Source organism: Poecilia mexicana, unplaced genomic scaffold, assembly GCF_051168715.1.
Source record: "Poecilia mexicana isolate PSO_F unplaced genomic scaffold, ASM5116871v1 scaffold_15, whole genome shotgun sequence".
NCBI classification, from domain to species: domain Eukaryota; kingdom Metazoa; phylum Chordata; class Actinopteri; order Cyprinodontiformes; family Poeciliidae; genus Poecilia; species Poecilia mexicana.
The window spans coordinates 4,365,633-4,387,161 of NW_028263384.1; the positions used below are offsets into that span (position 1 = coordinate 4,365,633).

A 21,529-nucleotide genomic window follows, 5' to 3' on the forward strand; every position below is an offset into this window, starting at 1 on the left:
GTCTGGCAACCATGTCTGGTTATATGCCAGACATGGAAAACTGTCTGGCATATAACCATTCATTTTAGTGCCCTTAGGCTCATTATAGTACCTCATGGCATATAAAGTTGTTGTAGACTCTTCTGAAATTGCCTCCTAACCTGGACTTTGTGATTAAACATTCTTAGTATTTAATCACAAATACTGGAATACTGGCTCAAAAAAGCCTGTATTCCAACATGTACTCCTTCAAATGGAGATGTAAATACATGTTGGGGTAACACTTTATTTGAAGGGGGGTGAATAAGACTGTCATGACACTTTCATAAACATGACATAACACATGTCATGAACATGAATAAGCCTTCATGAATATTTATGACTGTTGTCATAAAGCATCGTTCGGTAAATTATGACACTTTTAATACAAAGTTGACATTATTCAAAATGTCTTTGTTATGACAACTTGACATTAACCAAGAAATCATTACTCTTCAAACTTTACCTTTAATAACATAAAGTTACCTAATTTTTAAAGTGAAATCAGTAATTATTTTATAACAAATTTATATCAGTAATGATTTCTTGGTTAATGTCAAGTTGTCATAACAAAGACATTTTGAATAATGTCAACTTTGTATTAAAAGTGTCATAATTTACCGAAAGACACTTTATGACAACAGTCATAAATATTCATGAAGACTTATTCATGTTCATGACAGGTGTTATGTCATATTTATGATGGTGTCATGACAGTCTTATTCACCCCCCTTCAAATAAAGTGTTACCCTTGTTGGTATTGCAGTGCAATGGGCCAAACAGTTTAACACATTTTAAGACGTCTGTATTGTTCAGTTATACAAGTATGCCATTAAGAAGTATGGTTGGAGAAAGAATATTCAAACAATGATCTATCTTATCCATTAAAATCTATTTTACATGCGTGTTAGGAGCACTGAAAAACTTAGTTTTGGTTGAATGGATGATATAAAAGCAGAATATGCATGAATACATACAATAGACTTTTGTTGAACATGATCTTACTTTGACATTCCTCCCATCTGAAGATTTATCATTGCATAGCTTAATCAAACCTCTCTGACTCATGGCCTGTTTTTGAGAAATATGGCTGAAAATAACATGCCCAAAATGAATTGAATGTATCTCAAGAACTACAGAGTTTATTTTAATTGTTTTGGTATCAAAATAAAGGCAAGACCCTAGAGAATATGTTACAGCTCTAAAAACCACCCTGCCTGTTACTGAGGAAAGTAAATTAATATGAGATGCAGCAGAAATTAAGAAAAAAAAATCTATTTCCGCCTAAAAAAAACAGTTCAATATATTAAGATTCCTTTCAAAGCATGCAGATGAAATCCAAAACATGTAGTAAACAACAGTACACAATCTGACCTTTTACTGTGCCAAGTTTCATGAAAAAAAAGTTAATCATATGAGTTTTAGAGAGGTACTACTTGATAAAAATCTAGGCGGACCTTCCAAATGAGCCATTTTGGCACAATTTGTGCCATTTGAACTTTCTTAGTTTTTTTTTCTGTAGGTTCTGTTTCAATCATTTATTCTTATCATACAATAAATTATTATTTATCATAGATAAGTAATTACATCTAATAATTGTTTTTGGAGGTTTCTTTTAAAAATCCACATTGCATTCATTCACAAAAGGAGAAAAAAGGTTCAGGGCAGAGCCGAAAACAATGCGAGATGGACGCAGGGAAAATGGATTATCGGACCAAGTGGAAATATTTACTCTAATAAGGATTATGACCACGAAACAGCAAAGGTAGGACTGAATTTATGTTTTTAGCTTCGTGAAATTAGCTATTTCTTTTTTTTTCTTCTTTAGCTGTTGGTTCAGTGAGTTTTGCACGCTGCGTGGTGACTGGTATTGTTGGAAACGGCAGCACTTCGGCTTTACTCTGATAGATAGTTTGTGGGCATTGGGAATCGTTGCTCTTTCATTGTTGCGTTTTTTACCGGATATGCCTCGTTAGCATCTAATTGTGTTTCTTTTTAAGAAGCTGCTTAGTGTCCAAGCTGGGTGTTGTTGAGGTAGAAAATATTGTTTCTATCATTTAGAAGAGCTTTTCCCTCATATGTGGATATGCAATATGCCTATACTGATAAATGTATAGCATGTGTTTTCAATTGATCTTGTTGCGGAAAGTGCCGCCCAAATTTGGGTCCTCTAGCGAAGGAGGCATTGACCACCTTGATAAGATTTAACAGCTGGTGTAAGAGAGGAAGATCTGATCCTGTCTATAGAGTAGAGCTTCCTCTCGGGTCAGGGTCAAGAAAAACATCTGTCTCCACTCAAAAGAAAATAACGCTTCTTTGATCTTAAAAAACAGGTTTTTACTGGAACATAGTCAACTAGATTTAAATAAACTTAGCTAAGGACAGTCCCCTAATTTGAATACAGCAGAGAAGGGAAACACGCCCTCCCTTTAAAAGTATAGGACCTTGAACCTTAACTTCAGATTGCTCCGGGGTTACCCGTGATGCTGTCTCCGGGGAACGGTGCGTCGGTGAAATGGTTCCCTGTAAGTTTGTCTTGGTGTGTGGATGTTCATCAGGGCCGTGCAGAGACCACTAAAGGGGCAGGTGCTCAAAAAAAAAAGGGCACATCTTACCGCATTCTAGGACAGAATATTAACAAAGTCACACAGCTTTCAGAGTTTAATAAACAATGATAAATTACAAAATTGTGAAATATACAATCAAAGCTAAGGTAAATCTCTATACAGAGCATACAACTATGCATATGTAAGATATTTTATTAGTAATTTCTTTCTGCAGGTCTATTTTGTTATAGGAAAGTATTGCAATATTCAAACCCGCAATTTAGCAAGATATGTAAATCAGAGCTGGAGGTTTAGTTCTGATTTACATATTTAGTCTTTACAGAATTACACTATTAAAAATATAAACAAGGGCACAAAGCAACCTTTTGGTGTACTGTAATCTATGAAAAAAAGAGCTGCCTGTTTGCTGCAGTGGAGATGAAGATGGTCCATTCAGGAAAGCAGAGCTGCATCAAACTTTAAGGTGGAACTGCTGAAAAAAAGAAAAAAACAAAAGCAAAAATTGAATTGTTAATGCATGTCACTATGGGAAAAGCCTGCTGAGTTTTGCTTACAACTTTTTTAAACACTTAAATCACACATTTGTCTCATGAAGTGAACTTTTTTTTGCAAAACAAACTTATTTGTGCATGTCAGAAATCTTTTCTTGATATTCAAAGTTTTTGTTTGACTCAAAGTTTTGCTTGTGATTCTCACATGACGTCATGGGCAGGACCCAAAATCACAACAAAAGATTCCTGATGTGTGCAAATAAAATTTTATGTTTGGCAAATAACTTTTTAAGTTCACAAGAAAAAAAATAGTTATTTAATTTAAAAAAAGTTTTTTAAACAAAATAATTTGTTTTTTAAAAAGAAATCATTACAATTCCAAAAGTTTTGATTACAATTTTATTTTACTTAACTGAGGTTAGTTTATTTTTTCCCATTGAATAATTGGGGAAAAAATTTAACTACATACTCTGCGAACCAGACCCTAAACTTAAAGTCTGGGTTGAGTTTTTTTCCCTTCATTAATGACATACATTATATTTATCATGGTAATTCAGGGTGAGTTATTTTTAAGTCTAAATGAATATCCTTGTTGGACTTTTATTTAAGTGCTGTTCTCCTTCAAGATACATTTACCTAACGCCAGAATAAATGCGATGTACATTATGCAGCAAAGGAAATTAGAAGATCAGACATTTATCCATTATGGAGATGATAAGTTTTGGACGGGCAATGTGCCTCGTACACAGGGAAGAAGCTTTTTAGTTATCTAGCTTTGCTAGCAAAGTCGTAGCTAGCAGCTAGCTAATAGCACAACAACAACAGCCTAATGTCTGTATGATAAAAATACTGAATCGATAGATGAGAACAGTTTTTCCTCACCTGGCTGTCTCCTCCCCTCAGTAGTTCTTCAGAGTAAGCCAGACGCAGAGGCCTGTCAGTGTCTGTTGTGTTTCATTACCTCTCTGCTTAAACCGCTGAAGCAGAAACGAGACTTCAACGTTTTCCGTCATCTGACAAGTAGCAAGTCTACTCCACTTTATTCACCAAAAACGTTTGGTTTTTGGTGAATAAAGTATATATATATATATATATATATATATATATATATATATATATATATATAATTCACCAAAAACTGTTCTGTAATCTGTAACGTTCTCTATGCTGAGCTCCAGTTAGCCGCCTTATCTCACTGCGCGAGAGGCAACTGCGTCATGCGTCACGGGCAAAAGGTCAAAGGTAACAAGGTGACCGGAAGGCTTATTATGTTGTACAAAAAAAAAAAAAAAAAAAAAATTTAGTACATGTTATTATGTGTCAGAAGAGGGCTTTGAAAATAATAATGCCAACAAAAAAAAACAAAAACAAAAAAAAAAAAATTTGACCAAAAGGGCACTTTGGGGCAAGGAGCAAAAAGGGCAGGTGCTCAAGCACCCCCAGCCCCCCCCCTCTGCACGTGCCTGATGTTCATGGAGTAAGGTAAATATTGAATTGGATGCTGATTTGTGATTTTATTATGAGTTTTGTCAGTTTCATTAGTTGTTCGTCTAATAAATGTTATGATTGTACTTGGAAAGCGTTTGTCTTTGTGGCTCAGCTGATACAAATGACGACATCAAGGAATCCGGGCAGAAGAGAGAATATAAACGAGTCAAAATATTTTAATTGTTCTTCTTCTGATCAAAGTTAACACAATGACGGCAGATAAACTGTTTCTTGTAATGATAAGTTGTTTCTCCACCATTAGCACATTTAGCAGTGAGTGAATGAGGCTAATTGACAGTTCTAAGAGCGTCCTACTTGTTCTGATTGGTTGTTTTGGTCAGAATGTTGCATTACTTTAACAAGTAATAGTAAGTCAGGAAGGAGATGGAGGAGACTGATTGTTTTCACAGATTATCTGTCTCATAACAAACTGCTACGACATCGTGACAGCTTTAACAAATATGGAGGAAACATATTTTTTATTAAAGTTATGTACTGCAGGCCTGAATAAAATGCAATTACATAGCATTTTTGAGAAGTTTGGATTGCTTTAAGTGTAGTTGCACGTTGCTTTTGACTGTTGCTCATGGGGAGAGACATTTCAGTAATCTAAAACTAATAGAAAAAATTTAAGCAACCTACTTACATACTGGATGTGGACTGTTGGATGCTAAATTCATGAGCAGTAAATTTTGTGCTAATTATCAGTATTGAACCAAAGAAAGCAAGGCAGATGCAAGCCTTTAAAATTGTGACGCATTTTATGGGTCAAATAGACTCAAAAAATTGTGCGGGGGGGGCCCAAACAAATTTTTTTGTCAGGGGGCCCATGATTCCTGGCGGCGCCCCAGTGTGCAAATGATTGGAACTTTGTCACATGATGACACAACTGATGTGCTTTATGTAAAGTTAAGTGTTTTCACGTCGGCAGAAACACTTCTCTTGGAAATGTGTACAGCGGTGGTTCTGTCTGCATTCCACCACACAATCTTGGATGAGCTTGACCGACATGCAATGTTGAGAATATATAATCAGATTTACCCTGAAAATTGTACTTTGATATGCACACTTGGTTTACATCCCTAAGGTGAGCTAAGTGTGGTCAAGTGCTGGTGAATGTCACTCTGTATTTGTTCCATTTGTATGACTTGTAACATTAGAACATTTCCGGCATTAATGCCTGTTTTATACTTAACCAAATCTCATTATTTCTCAAGGTAATAACACTGAGGGGTTTTGGTCAGGTCCTGGAACTGGTAAGCAGACCTGGGTGGTGCACAGAAGGTAAAATGGACTTAACCCCCCTTTAGTTCTACAACAGAGACTACAGTCTGAAAAGCCGTTGCTCAAGAGTTAATTTGCATTTGTATGGCTCCCAGGAAATTCTTTTAATTATGAAAGCCTCTCCTATGCCCAAAGTGACGGGGGTGATAGGGCAACACGGACACACACAATTTTTGACAAATCTCGGCAGTGCCCTACAATTTCCCATTCTGACAAAAAAACTCTTGCCGATAGCCCTCAATCTCCATGCGCATGGTAGAAGTAGGTGTCAGTAGCTGTCGAAAATTCCACTTTTCATGCAGTATTGTAGCATCCAATCTCCACTCTAATTCAACCAAAAGGTTTTCAAAGTTGTGATGTTAATATTAAGACTCCTTGACCTTATGGAGTATGCTTTTTACACTGGCTCAAGGTCAACCCCATGCTTTTGGGAACATGAAATTATCCAGAATGGCACAGCACTAAGTGTTCCCATCACTAGAACTAAAGTCCAGACCCTCAAAAGGAATCCCACACTATAACACTCTCTCCGTCAAACTTCACTCTTGGCACCAGCCAAAGTATCGTTCTCCTGGGAACAGCCAAACCCAGGCTTGTTCATCAATTTTCAAGACAATAAAACATGATTGGTCAAAATGGAAAACATGTCTCCTTTTAACGCTTTGCACATAAAGCTTTTGATTGAAGCTTTATGTGCAGCTTGAATCAAGCTTTCTGCACATACCAAGAGTAACCTAACTCTTGGTATGTAAACATAAATATGTTGTACAACTGCAACAACTGTCCCCTGTGAAACAAATAACCTCACATGGAAGAAAATCGAGGGTTTAATTTTACATGAAATAAATTAATCAAGGCATGAATACATGGAATCTGTGGCTTTACTTTGCATTTGTGTTGGAGTTGTAATTTATATCTAACAGTGGAATGTTTGGTAGGGTCTGAGAGTTAAACTCTTTCTTGGTCATCAAAAGTGATCATCTTAACAGTTACAAACCCAACATACACCCAATAAGTTCCTGCTTTCCAACAGAGTCACTTATGACAAGCTTTTCTCTTCACTTTGAAACTATCCAGCTATTAAAGTAGCAAAGTGTCCTGAAGTTGTGAGACTGTTTTTATTTATTTAGATTTTATCAGCTTTTTTAAAAATTCAAAAAGTGAAACTGCACCACATCTGCACATCCTTCCTGTGCCTTTTGACTTCCAACTGCTCTGATGGACGGGGATCACTATTTGAACTCACCCTCTTCCGTCTTGTAGAAAGCAGTGTACACACGTACACACAGAGATCCTTTCCTTCCTTTTTTTTTTCTATTTTTAGGGACTGTCTGCACCTGAGTCTGAACGTGCTCAGTGAGCAACGGAGGAATGGACGGCTATGACCTCAGAGGAAGGGAGATGGTGTGTGTGTGTGTGTGTGCGTTTGTTTGTAATACCTTGTGGGGACGATTTTCCTGACATATACTACGTTGTGGGGACCACTTGCTCCTCGTGGGGACCGGAGCCTGCTCCCCACAGGAAACCCTGTCTTTGGGTCAGGAGTCACATTTAGGGCTAAGGTATAAATTGGAGTTTTTGTTAGGGTTAGGTATGTGATGGTTAGGGTTAGGTAAAGGTAAGGTTTAGGCTGTAGAAATGAATGGAAGTCAATGTAAAGTCCCCACAAAGATAGCCAGACAAACGTGTGTGTATGTGTGTGTGCGCGCGTGTATGTGTGTGTGTTTGTTTGCGTTGTTATCAATACAGATTTATTAGTGAACCAATTTATCGAGATCTTTATGTCAAATCATACTATGGACAAATATGTCATTTAAAATGTGCTATTTGGTGAGTATTTTCCAATAAATCTAAAAGTGAGGGGTGAAAAGCAGCTTTGAGAGTTGATTTCCATATTAGAACAAATGACAAAAAAGGAAAATAATAGTTCTTGTTTTTTAAGTCACTCAGCCATGTGTGTTGTATAGCTCCTCCTCTGTCAGACTCATGGTAATATTGTGCCTCCCTCATCTGTCCATCTGTCACAACAACTTCCTTCCTTCCGTTCCTTCCAGAAAATGCAGATTGATGAGAATAATTATCTTATTAAACCTCAAAACACTCACAATGTACTGTCCTGCTTTGTGTTGAGGCTGCAGAACAACACCAGCCTGATATGGAGTGAACGCTGGCTGAACCAAAGGGTTGTAACAATAAAAACTAATCAGACATACCCTCATCTCCTCCTTTCCTCTCTGCCTTTCTTCTGCACTTTGATGTTGGAACAAACTTTCTCTGTCCTCCCCCTCATTCAGCTCTCTGGGTTCCTTCTCTCACTGTTTGTAATACTGAACCCCACTGACATTTGGTGCACCATGTCTTCTCTCAGTGCTGTTTGGTTGTGAGTGTTTTAGTACAGTGTTTTTAAACCATTTTTGAGCGAATGTACATTCTTTTAATTGAAAATATCACTAGGCACACCACCAACCAGGAATGTAAACAAAGATACTCTGTAGCTGTCTATATTATATATATAGTAATTCTTATCAAAGTGTCTTGAATAGGAATCAAATAAACACAAACATTTATTTTGATCATATTTTACATTTCTTATTTCAAATTGCACTTAACATGTCCACTTCAAAAATACACCTGAACAGGGCCACAACAATGTGGTCTTAAATTTAAAGAAGTTGTAGAAAACTTCAAAGTGTTTTACAAACTAATCCACAAGCATTCTTTTAGCCGGAATACAGAAAATAATTCTTATTCTGAAAGAAGCAATAATATTTGGGAAAGCTTTTACTTCATATTCACTGTTACAATATGAAGAGTTGCATGTACAAAATGTCAATATCTGTATATTTTACCCACCTAGTGTGAAACCTGTGCATCTTCGGATGAAAACAGCTGATTTCCTGGCAGAAATTGAAGAAAGACAAAGCTCTTCCTCAACAGCTCTCAGTCTCTCTCTGTTTTTAGTTTTTATAGTAGCCAGGCTTGAGAAGCTCACTTCACACAGATATGTTGTGGGAAATGGACCCATATTCTTTCCAACTACTGCTGACACAGGACGAAAAGTGGGATTTTTGACCCTGTATTCTGACGCGGACGCAGCTCGTGAGCGACAGATATCGACAGCAATCGACAGTTGGCGGGGCAGCGCGTTTTCGCCGGCCGCAGTCGAATACTGTCGAATGCGGAATCCTACAAAGGGGGGAGGAGGGATGGGGAGGTGCGGAGGAGCGGGCTGGCGGGAGGTGTTAACAGCTCTTAACAACTATTAACATGTGAAAAGCAACAGGAGACCCACGTGAATTGTCAGTCATTGGGTGAAAAAACAATGACATCACAATTCATTACTTACATGTGATTGGTTGGTAGATATCTCCCTATTGGACACACTAGACCTTTATAATTACAGGCCTGGTTAAGCCCCTCCCTAATAAAATTATAATAAAAAAATAACCCAGAAATAAAAATACACCAAGCACAAGGCATAAGTTTATATTTTTAATTTTTGTTGAAAAATAAATATGTACGTACACATCTACAAATAAAGAAACCACATATATAAAATAAAAACACATCTACAAATAAAGAAACCACACATGTATAAAATAAAAAACACATCTACAAATAAAAAAAAAAAAACATCTTTCAGTTAAAAAAAAAAAAAAAAGATTACAGCACAAAATGCTTGTCTACTTCTGAGCCGTGTGGTGGTGGCTTTCTTTCTGAGCATGATCCAACATACAAACACTTATGACGCAAAATGCTGTATTTAGGGTTAGCTTCAAGTCTCTTACCACGACTTTTGGTGTTTTATCTTACTGTTTGCACACAAAATAAGATATAAATGCTTGTCCATTTCTGGACCATCTGGCAGTGTTTTTTTGTCCAAACATGATCAAACATTATGCTGCGTTCAGGACAGGCCCAACATCTCTCCTGTAGCATAGACCTGACGTCTCTTCTGGTCTTGTAGACCTGACATCTCTTCCTGTAATGTAGTCCTGATGTTACTGAGCTCCTGGATGGAGGAACTTGGGGTCCATCCTGACACTGCCTCATAGCTGCCATCCTCCTGCTTCTTTCTTTAGCTACATCCAGATGACTGGCAGTAGGTCCTGGATGCAGCTGGAAAACATTTTTGTGCATTGTCAATACATAGCATAATTACATTATGTACATAAACAATATTGAAGCATAAAATATCATCAACATTCTCTGTTCTCGTCACGGACATCAGAACGTTCCTGAAGAGTCTGATTGACACAAATGTGACTCCCATTCTGTGGAGTCTGTGGAAATAAAGGTAAAATTAAAAAAAAATATTGTAGCAAATATATTGCTTTCTCAAAAATACATAAGTAAATAAGTTAAAATTATTCTCAACCAACCATTATACAGGCGGGAATCTACGCAGTGACTGTACATAATACATACCGGCTACGTGACTTCTTCCTCAAATCCGTCCTCCGTCCACCATGTTGTCGATCTCTACTGCTTTCCACACTCTGCCTTGCTTACTGTGTTATAACAAATTAAACTAGAAAATTCCTGCAGAAATTTTAAGGGGCCTGCCAAAGTGTGCCCGTCGGTTTGGACCCAGCGTTCCGATGCTAAAAATTAGCCTTAATGCTAAATAAAGCTTCAATGTAGTCAATAACCTGTGGAGAGTCAGAAGCATGTGGACTAAGCTGTACTTGTACCATTCAGTATGTTGCATACGGTAAAATTTGCCAAAATGCTAATAGCATGAATGGTATCAGTAGAATGTGGGGTATCACTACCATGTTATCACCCATTGACTCAGTCCAATCAGTATTCTAAACATGGCTAATAAGTAAATAAATTGGCTAAAAGCTTATTTTAGGTAAAAATGCGTGCAATGAAGTGCACTAGTGGGTGGCAGTGAAATGTTAATGTTTGTGCTGATGTTAAACTATCCTGAGAAAAAAAACATAAAAGAAGAATAATATTTTTGCACCGCCTGTGGCGGTGCACTGACGTGAGGGGAGTATGCAGGCTTTTATCTTGAAACTTTCAGTAAGCTTAATTTGAAATGGCAACACTAATCCCATGTGTAACAGTGGTTTTGTTAAACCAGTTATCTAATGCTGAAAATCGCAATTACATGATGTAAAAATTGTCAAGGCTTTTATTTTATTTTATTTTATTTTGAAATTGCTTAGAATACCCAATTAAACCAAAATTTTCACACGACTGTTTCTTCTTCGTCAACAGATTGATCTGGAGCCGGAGGGGAGAGTCTTTGTTGTTATTGACTTATCAGGATCTTCCAGTGAAGGTAAGTTCATACTGAGGTTAAATGTCAAGTAGAGATTCATCACGGTGTGGATCTGCTAACAGAAGCTGTTGTGTAATTGTCCTATACTTTGGATTGAAGTGCTTATTTCCTGCTTATTTCTTTGAGTCACCTGCTGATGGAGTCATTTAGATAAAAGTTTCAGTCTTGTTTGCGGCTCTTATTGCTTTCCATGGCTTCTTGTTGTTTTATGAAAAATGATTCCAACCGGTTTCAGAAGCACAGCAAATGCAACTTGCAATAGTTGCAACATCTTGCTTTAATTTTGTGGTTTCCATTGACTGATCAAGGTGTTGTGTGTGTTTGTACATTATGGCACGGCTTTATATGCCTTGTTGTTATTTGTCTTATTTTAACACCCGATGAAGAATAGATGACTTGCCCTTTTTTGTTCTTTTATGGTAAATTTAATTTGTAATATTAAATTTCAAAATGTACAACTCGTAGGAAATTTTATCATAGTATAAAATAAAACCAATTGCATACAAAAGCTACTTTATATGGCTTTAGGTTAATTCAATTTATCCATTTACTGCCAATCTGAAGATGAATAATTACTGAAATAAAAATATGAAATAGACATAGTCTTAAATACTAAAGCTAGCATTACCATTTCTTAAGATGCTCTCATTAAGGCAAAAGTGTTGACGTTTACATCAGTGATGTAAACAGTTGTTTATGCTACATTAATTATATATGGTTAAAGATAAAAATATCTGAAAATATTATTGCTTAATTACATTCTTCAAAAACTAAAAATTGTTTTATGAAATAATGGAAACTGCATTATTTGCTTGTATGTTCTTGCTTGTCAGGGTTTCTTATTGAGTAGCTTATACTTTTGCATAGATTATACATTTTAATAATAATATTTTTAAATGACTTCGTAAATGTAAAAGTTTCTGTTCTGCAGTATAGCTTACCACCATCAGTCTGTGTCTGAAAGGGAGACTGATTGATTGCAGTGTAAAGTGCTTTGTAGTCCCCAGACTTGATAAAGCTCTGAACAGGCCGAGGCCATTCACCATTTTATCAACATTCTTTCAGCTAGCTAACATTGAGCTCCTCCCACTTAGTTCAGCTTTTTTCAACATTTTTAAAAATCTTTAAGTCTTGAAATATATATATATATATATATATATATATCCTCCCTCTCTCTTTCCTCCCCCCACGCTCCCTCCTCCACACCAACACACCTCCCAGTCTTTAGCCTTCCCTCTGACAGCAGTCACGCCAGGCGGAGGGGTCTATGATGCCGCTCCTTAAAAAGGAGCAGATTGGATTAACTGGGAGGGCTGCAGCTTGAACTAAGTCGTCACATTTAATTTGGCCTTTTTGTTTTCCTCCTTACTCCTCCTCACGACTTCAGTCATTTTCTCTTCACGAACGAAAGGAGGAAATAAACAACTTGCTCCGAAGTTTCAGCATATCCACTCATATTACAGCTTCAGCCGTTTTTTCTAAGAGACTTTGGTGTGTCTTTGAGTACTGTACATGATGAGAGTTATGATGCTTGGGGGTTTAAATGTGTATGGTTGATTTCTAAATATCAACCCATACAATATTACACACACGCGCGCACACACACACGCACATATATATATATGTGCGTGTGTGTGTATGTATATATATATATGGACGAAAAGGACAAAGATGAAAGAATAGAGATGAAGAGCATTCATGAGAACACCCTAAAAGTCTGCTTCTACACCAGCAGGAAGAGAGAGTACTGAGAAACCACAGTGACAAACATATGCATATATAACAATGAAATAAAATGTGATGTTGATGTGTCTTGATACATAGTGTATTTAAAACTGTGGGAGGGGCGGCCAACATACTTTTTTTGCTCTCACTGCTGTTTATTTCACCTGTATTTACTGCAGAGAACATGCATTGTCATCAGACATAAGCGCCACTTCTGTATGGTTCAGGAACTTCTTTTGACTTTTTGACGATAATTGTTAAGTCCTTGTTTCATAAGATAATACAATTTAACATCTAGACATGCAAGTTTTTTTTATGTCATTTATTACTGTACATTAATTAAAAAATACATGAACTTTGAAAAGGATTTATTAAAATTTCCTAATTTCAACAAATTTTAACATTGTGTTACACCAGTGGTTTTCCCACTGTGGCCTCTCAAGTTTCAACTTCTCTTACTTCATTTAACCTTTTTCTAATAAAACTTTTACTTTTCAAATGTGCATGTTAATTTGCCACTTTATCAGTTTCACATTAGCACAGTCAGGAAATCAGATGATGCATGCAGTTTTACTTTTTCAGCAGAAAAAATATATTTCACCTGCTTGGTGGATTTTTATGAGTTTTACATTGCATTTAAAGTTGCTTAAAAAGGAGCAGATTTGACCACAGCTAATTGATTATTAATAAGACAAAAAATACATTATTTTCTTCAGAATGATATTCAAACTCAAGGGTTATGAAAGCAGCTTAAAGTAATTCTGGATGTTTGCACTAGATAATATGTGGGACTGAATCTGTGGAAGAAAAGCGCAGAGAGGAGAAGGGTGCGGTGATAAACTGATTAGTAAAGTGGTGTGTTCTCTAATGGAGTGGTTACATCATTGCAGAAGAGGGATAGAATGAACAGCAGGCCAGCTCAGGATGACAGAAATATCCACTTCATGGTTTCTTTTTAAACTAGTTCTGGACTTCTGTGACCTTTATCGTGCCTCTGCTCCTTTTACCGCATACAGCGCAGTCCCACTGTGGACAGGAGTGAGATCTGGTGAAATAGCACTCATTACTTGAATGTGCTTGGCGTAGCAGAGAGCAGATGGTTGAAAAGTCGGTCCGTAGAGCTGCATGCAGCCTATTAAATTTAATACACACTTAGAAAAGCACAGGCACATCAGGATGATAAACTACTGCCTTTGGTTAAAAGCTCTAGAAACACTTTTGGCCCAGCTGTTCTCAACTAGGAAAGGATTATTGTCAAAACAAGTAAAGATTTAATTGAGCCTAATGCAATGGATTAAATTTAGTCATGGCCATTTAAATGGAATTGCAAAACTATATTTTTGGTTCGTTTGAAGATTTTCAAGACACAAAAGATGAGAGAGAAAAATAGGAGTAAAAAAGGTGAAATTTGTAACCAACAGTGGTGGTCCTAGCATGACTTGGGCCCTGGGCAGAAATAAAGCAAAATGTCGTCGCCTGAAATGTGAACTTGAGCCCAAACCCATGCTACACTTTCTTAGTAGCTGCACAACACATGGGGCAAACATAAAACAAAAGATTTTTTTAAGCCAAGCACCAGTAATTTGTTGCATGTCGTGGGAAGAAATACTGTACAGGTAGAAGAAAATGTTGCAAACATCGACACAGAATTCTTGTATGGTTTTTTCTTTGGTTTTTCTGTTTCATAACACAATCCTAGAAATAAAACAGCCCATCCATCCATCCATCCATCCATCCATTTCCTTCCGCTTATCCAGGGTCGGGTCGCGGGGGTAGCAGCTTAAGAAGGCAGGCCCAGACTTCCCTCTCCCCAGCCACTTGTTCCAGCTCCTCCGAGGGAATCCCAAGGCGTTCCCAGGCCAGCCGCGAAACATACTCCCTCCAGCGTGTCCTGGGTCTTCCCCGGGGTCTCCTCCCGGTGGGACGTGCCCGGAACACCTCACCAGGGAGGCGTCCAGGAGCCATCCTGACCAGATGCCCGAGCCACCTCAACTGGCTCCTCTCGACGTGAAGGAGCAGCGGCTCTACTCCGAGTCCCTCCCGGATCACCGAGCTTCTCACCCTATCTCTAAGGGAGAGCCCAGCCACCCTACGTAGAAAACCCATTTCGGCTGCTTGTATCTGGGACCTCGTTCTTTTGGTCATTTCCCAAAGCTCATGACCATAGATGAGGGTAAGAACGTAGATAAAACAGCCACATTGCTTTTTTGTTTTTCTGTTTGTTGGGTATGTTTAAAAAAAACTGGACATCATTTGAAGCAGATGCAATCAATGATGGCCAGTCAGGGCATTAAAGGGAATTTATGTAAAGTCCAAGAAAAGCCACACCAATGTTCAATAACTAACATCTAACTCTGATAATTCTTGATTAGATAAAATTGTGCAATGACTTCACTTCTTCATGTACCTTAAGAAAAAATAAATAAATTCTCCTACTGAACTCCAGAACACAGTTTCCCCAAGATAAGCATCAGGAAAATGAATGCTGCCCTAAGGAAACTAGTAATTCAGCAACAAAGGCAAGTCTAAACATCTGAACAGAGCAGATGAACTAAATTAGATCATATCTGCATAGACAAAAATAATTAATATTTTCACGAGCCGTCGTGAGCTTTGAAAATGACTGCTTTTTCACAGAGGTTTTCATTTGGCTTTTATTACTGCTGCGAGGTGTGTGTGTGTGCGTGCGTGTGCGCGTGCGTGTGTGCGTGCGTGCGTGCGTTCAAAGTCTTTCCATGGCCTGACAGGATGATTCCACACTGAGGCAAGAGAACTATTCCAAAGCCTGTTTCTCTGTAGCATCACCCTTAACACATTCTTTCTTCCATCTTTCTTCTTCACTGAGCAACATCACCATAGCCTAGCAACTGACAGCTATTGCCTTGCAACACATCGGACTTATTAGAGAAGAGATGGAATGGTACATGTATTTTTGCCCACACCTTGGTCTTACAACTGCCGACCTAGTTGCTGACAGGTTAGCAATAGGTCATCAGGGTCGGAGTCCTTAACATTTTTAGAGACCCCACATGGTTCTCCATGTGCTTTACATGTTAACTCATGTAAAGCACTTTGAATTGCCTTGTTGCTGAAATTGTGCTATATAAAAAAAATTACCTTACCTTACCTCCACTCATCTTGTGTGCTGCTTAGTTGCAAATGACCAACAACTGGTGTACAGTGATCCCTCGTTTTTTGCGGGGGTTGCGATCCACAAAGTAGTTACTTTTAGTTTTTACAATTATTATACAGCATAATTAAATACTCTACATTGAAACCAAAGAACAAAACCTGTTTTCAGGTCAACTGATGTGCGTTTTCATCAATCAGGCCTTAGTGTGATCCGGAGTCACGTCATTAAAGCGTCTCCGCCAACCTGCCTAGAGAGATTCACAGCTGTATCTACGGCAGAGCGAGCCTCCGGTCGGGTTTTGCGCTGCTTCTGACCACAGTTTTTTCCAGCAGGCATTCTTTATATTTATATACCGTAACGTTATTGGCACACAGGTAGCAAAGAAGCTCGGAGACTGTTTAGCCAATCAGGACGCAGAACACAATGCACTGTGAAAAAAACTGCACAAAAAAATCTGCAAAGTAGCAAGACCGCGAAAGGTGAACTGCGTTATAGCGAGGGATCACTGTAATAGTATTAAAAATATGGAAGTAAATATGTGCCATCAGAATTTGAATAAAAAATGCATCCGAATTCAATTTTTAAAAGAATTCAGTGTCATTATTTGTACATGTTTGCAATTTTCATATGTTAAAAATATTCACATTCCTATTTCAAAGATAAAATTTTCAATATATATTTTTTCAGTGTTAAAAAAAATTCAGCATATAAAAAAATTCAACTTTTAAAAATTCAAATGCAATATTTTCAGTGTCCTAAAAATTCAACTTGCTCAAATTCGCCGTCTCAAATTCAGCGTCTAAAAATTCGCTGTACAAAAATGGCAAGGTTACTTCAGGTCACCAGACATTAGCAATCGTTGTCAGATTTCAACACCCAGCCAATCACATGACCGCAGGTGTCATATTGAAGAAATACCCTCATCACCGAGGCTAGCGACCATGGAGGCAAACGCAAACCCAACCCCAACGGTGAGTCTATGCTTTCATATTTCTGTAGTATATTTTATTTTGCGCATGAGGTTTGATACATTATCTTAAAACTTGATTTAAAACACGGATTTGGGCCGTTGTTAATCTTACACCATGTAATGCTAGCATATTAGTTCTCGCTACCTCCTAGAGACCCCCAGTCCCTCCCCCCTTCTCCTTCTCTTGGATGTCCCACACCCAATTTTCCCGTGTTTTATTTAAAAAAGAAATAGCACTTGCGCCAAGTCTAGAATCTTTTAAGATAACTGATGGATGGCGACTTTCCGGGTTTTGTTTGTATGCTGTCTTAGGTGAGACCGAGACAGGCAGTCTTAGTAAAGTCGTAATTTTCCGGGAGATGCTACCGCTAATGACCGCAGTGAAGTTAGTTTCAAGTTGGATATTCGATATTCGAGCTCCGGGGAGTAAGCGGCGTTTAGCTCAAGGTTGATCCGATTTATGAACGCTACTGTCGGCCAGCGGTTCTCCACCGCTCCCGGCCGCAGCGCCCAAAGGTTCACTTAGGGACTATCAACAAATTACCGAACCAAACATTCCTGTCAAAGAAACGTTAATAAATGCCTTGAATTGTAACCAACTAACTGTCAGTGCTAATTCATGCTTTTACATGAGCCAAAATAGCATCTATAAAAATTTTAATTCAATATTTTCAATAATTTTAATATTAAATAATATAATGTTTTCTTCAATAGCTTCCAGGTCATGTGACCTATTGACTCAGAATCACTTTGAAATAATTATACTAGTCTCTTTAGATGAGGCACAGTCATTTGTTTTCCATTTTAAATAACTTTCCATTTTTTAGGAATTCTTTTCACCAAAATTGAGGGTTTTTATTCAATAGCTTCCAGGTCACGTGACCTAATGATTCAAAATCACTTTGAAATAATTATACTAGTCTGTATAGATGAGGCACAGTCATTTATATTCGATTTGAGTCCTTTTTATAATTTGTAGGTATTTTTATATTCGCTTCTAGGTCATCAATTAATCAATCAATCCAATTTTATTTGAACAGCACATTTCAGCACCAAGGCATTTCAAAATGCTTTACATAATAAAAATATGAAAACACAGTCATGCAACAATCAAAACATTAAGTTAAGAGCTGTCATTAAATTCGTAATTGATTATGTTTCAAATCAACTCTAAACAGGTGGGTTTTTAGTCGAGATTTAAAGGCACTCAGTGTTTCAGCTGTTTTACAGTTTTCTGTACGTTTGTTCCAAATTTGTGGTGCATGGAAGCTGAATGCTGCTTCTCCTTGTTTGGTTCTGGTTCTGGATGCAGAGCAGACCAGAACCAGAACCAGAAGACCTGAGGGGTCTGGAAGGTTGATAAAACAGCAGATCGTTAATGTATTGTGGTACTAAACCGTTCAGTGATTTATAAACAACAGTATTTTTCTATTCTAGTCTATGAGCTACAGGGAGTCAGTATAGGGACTTTAATACTGGTGTTATGTGATCTATGTTCCTGGTTGTAGTGAGAACGAGAATGATCCACCTCAGCTGGCTCCTCTCAAAGTGAAAAATCAGCGGCTCTACTCTCAGCACACAAGATGAGTGGAGGTAAGGTAAGGTAATTTTTTTTATATAGCACAATTTCAGCAACAAGGCAATTCAAAGTGCTTTACATGAGTTAACATGTAAAGCACATGGAGAACCATGTGGGGTCTCTAAAAATGTTAAGGACTCCGACCCTGATGACCTATTGCTAACCTGTCAGCAACTAGGTCGGCAGTTGTAAGACCAAGGTGTGGGCAAAAATACATGTACCATTCCATCTCTTCTCTAATAAGTCCGATGTGTTGCAAGGCAATAGCTGTCAGTTGCTAGGCTATGGTGATGTTGCTCAGTGAAGAAGAAAGATGGAAGAAAGAATGTGTTAAGGGTGATGCTACAGAGAAACAGGCTTTGGAATAGTTCTCTTGCCTCAGTGTGGAATCATCCTGTCAGGCCATGGAAAGACTTTGAACGCACGCACGCACGCGCACACGCACGCGCACACACACACCTCGCAGCAGTAATAAAAGCCAAATGAAAACCTCTGTGAAAAAGCAGTCATTTTCAAAGCTCACGACGGCTCGTGAAAATATTAATTATTTTTGTCTATGCAGATATGATCTAATTTAGTTCATCTGCTCTGTTCAGATGTTTAGACTTGCCTTTGTTGCTGAATTACTAGTTTCCTTAGGGCAGCATTCATTTTCCTGATGCTTGTCTTGGGGAAACTGTGTTCTGGAGTTCAGTAGGAGAATTTATTTATTTTTTCTTAAGGTACATGAAGAAGTGAAGTCATTGCACAATTTTATCTAATCAAGAATTATCAGAGTTAGATGTTAGTTATTGAACATTGGTGTGGCTTTTCTTGGACTTTACATAAATTCCCTTTAATGCCCTGACTGGCCATCATTGATTGCATCTGCTTCAAATGATGTCCAGTTTTTTTTAAACATACTCAACATTCAGGGTTTCTTTGCTATGACGGGCCTCAAACACCTACAGTCCTGCTCACCATTATTGGCACCCCTTCATGATTTGTGTAGCTGAGTGAATATCTTCAGAAATAAATGGAAATGTTCAAAACTTATATCAGCAGGATCTTTCAATGTGAGTTCCAAAGTAATCTAACAAAGACAATTACCATTTCAACATAAATATTTTAATTCCAAAGGACAAAACAGAAAACCAGCATGTGCACTAATATTGACACCCCTCTTTAATATTTGGTTGCACAGCCTTTGGCAGCAATGACGGCCTCCAAATGTTTCTTATATTCATCTAAAAGCTTCTTGCACTTCTCAGGTGGCATTTTCTCCCACACTTCTTTTGCAATATGCTCAAGCTCTTGTACATTTGCAGGGTTCCTTTCTCCAATGGCAGATTTCAGCTCCACCCAAAGATTTTCAATTGGATTGAGATCAGGACTCGTTGCTGGCCATTTTAAAACAGTCCATTTTTTCCCTTTCAACCAGGCCTGTGTGCTTTGGGTCGTTGTCTTGCTGGAGGACCCAGGAGCTTCGCCGCAAACCAAGTTTCCTTACACTGGGCAAGACATTTCGCTCTAGAATTGCTTGATAATCTTCTGATTTCATGATGCCTGCGATACGGTCAAGGCCTCCAGTACCATATGTCACAAAGCAGCCCCACAGCATTATGGATCCTCCACCATGCTTGACTGTTGGAATGGTGTTCTTTTCTTTAAAGGCTTCATTGCGCCGTCTGTAAACATATTGTTTGTGTGATTTACCAAAAGGCTCCACTTTTGTTTCATCTGTCTATAAAACGTTGTCCCAGAAGGATTGAGGTTTGTCCAGGTTCTCTTTTGCGAAGATCAAACATTCTTTTTTATGTCTTTTCTTCAGCAATGGGGTCTTCCTTGGCCTCAGCCCATAAAGCCTCACTTTTTTTAGTGTGCGGCGTATGGTACTTGTTGAAACAATCACACCAGACTGCTCCAGGCTGGTCTTTAGGTCTTTAGATGTTAGACGTGGTGTTTTTTCCACCATTCGCACCAACCGTCGAAGACTTCTGTCATCAATTTTTCTCTTCCCCCCACGGCCAGGGAGGTTCTTGACCGTTCCATGCCTGGAAAACTTATTAATAACATTACGCACCGTTGAAACAGGGATACCAAGGTCTTTGGAGATGGCTTTATATCCTTTGGAGGACTTGTGCTTGAAAATAATAGCATTTCTTATGTCCTCAGACAGCTCCTTTGTCTTTACCATTGTCACATGTGGAGATGGACTAACAGGTGGCTTTTAAAGCACCAGCATGATTATTCATTGGTTAATTCATGTCACATGTGTGGAGGCAGTCCATCACAAGTGATCTTTATGTATGATTTGCAACAGGTGAGCCAAATTGGGTTTTCATATTGATTTGCAGCAAAGGGTGCCAATACCATTGGCTTGGTAAAAATGATGGTTTTTCTTTGTTTTCCTCATAATGTTTATCTTTTTAAATGTTTTTTATCATTTGCTGTTTTGCATCAAGCACAAGCTATCAGCAGTAAAATGTTGTTTCACTTGATGAATTTCCTTCAGTAAGTATTCCATTATATGTACTTAAACTTCATGGGTGCCAATAATGGTGAGCAGGACTGTAAATCCCCAAATCTACTGTTAAAGGAATGTAGTAACTAGTGATGGGTAGATGAGGTGTCATGAAACATTTGCCTTCGTTTGTATTTCGCTTGCCTTGAGGCTGCTCCATAGTTAACGCTGTACCGTAAAAGATCAAGAATTCTTTTGGCAAATGCATCCCGTTGACAGATTTGCTTCCTTATAAACACAGTTTGGCGCCTCAGTGTCATTTTGAAACAGTTCCTGTATCACAAATCACGTGTTGGGAACTCACCAACACGTGATTTGGTCTATGGGCTTGACGGATGCGCCGACGCATCGGTGTTGCCGGACCCATCACTAGTAGTTACTCCCTTCAAGCATGTTTAAAATTGATGTCTTGTTAACATGTCAGAAATCATTCTATGTTTGTATTGGCGTCTCCAAAATGAATGCAAAAAAAAAAAAA

At 38.1% G+C, this 21,529-nt stretch overlaps 1 protein-coding gene across 1 annotated transcript in view; it reads left to right on the top strand.

The window, feature by feature from the left end:
* LOC106908205 (protein kinase C epsilon type-like) overlaps positions 1 to 21,529 on the top strand; it is a 218,712-nt gene that overhangs the window by 89,252 nt on the left and 107,931 nt on the right. The window contains exon 2 of the mRNA XM_088013482.1: positions 11,078 to 11,141. Coding sequence (XP_087869608.1) covers positions 11,078 to 11,141 — 64 coding nt within the window. The remainder of the gene's footprint in view (positions 1 to 11,077; positions 11,142 to 21,529) is intronic.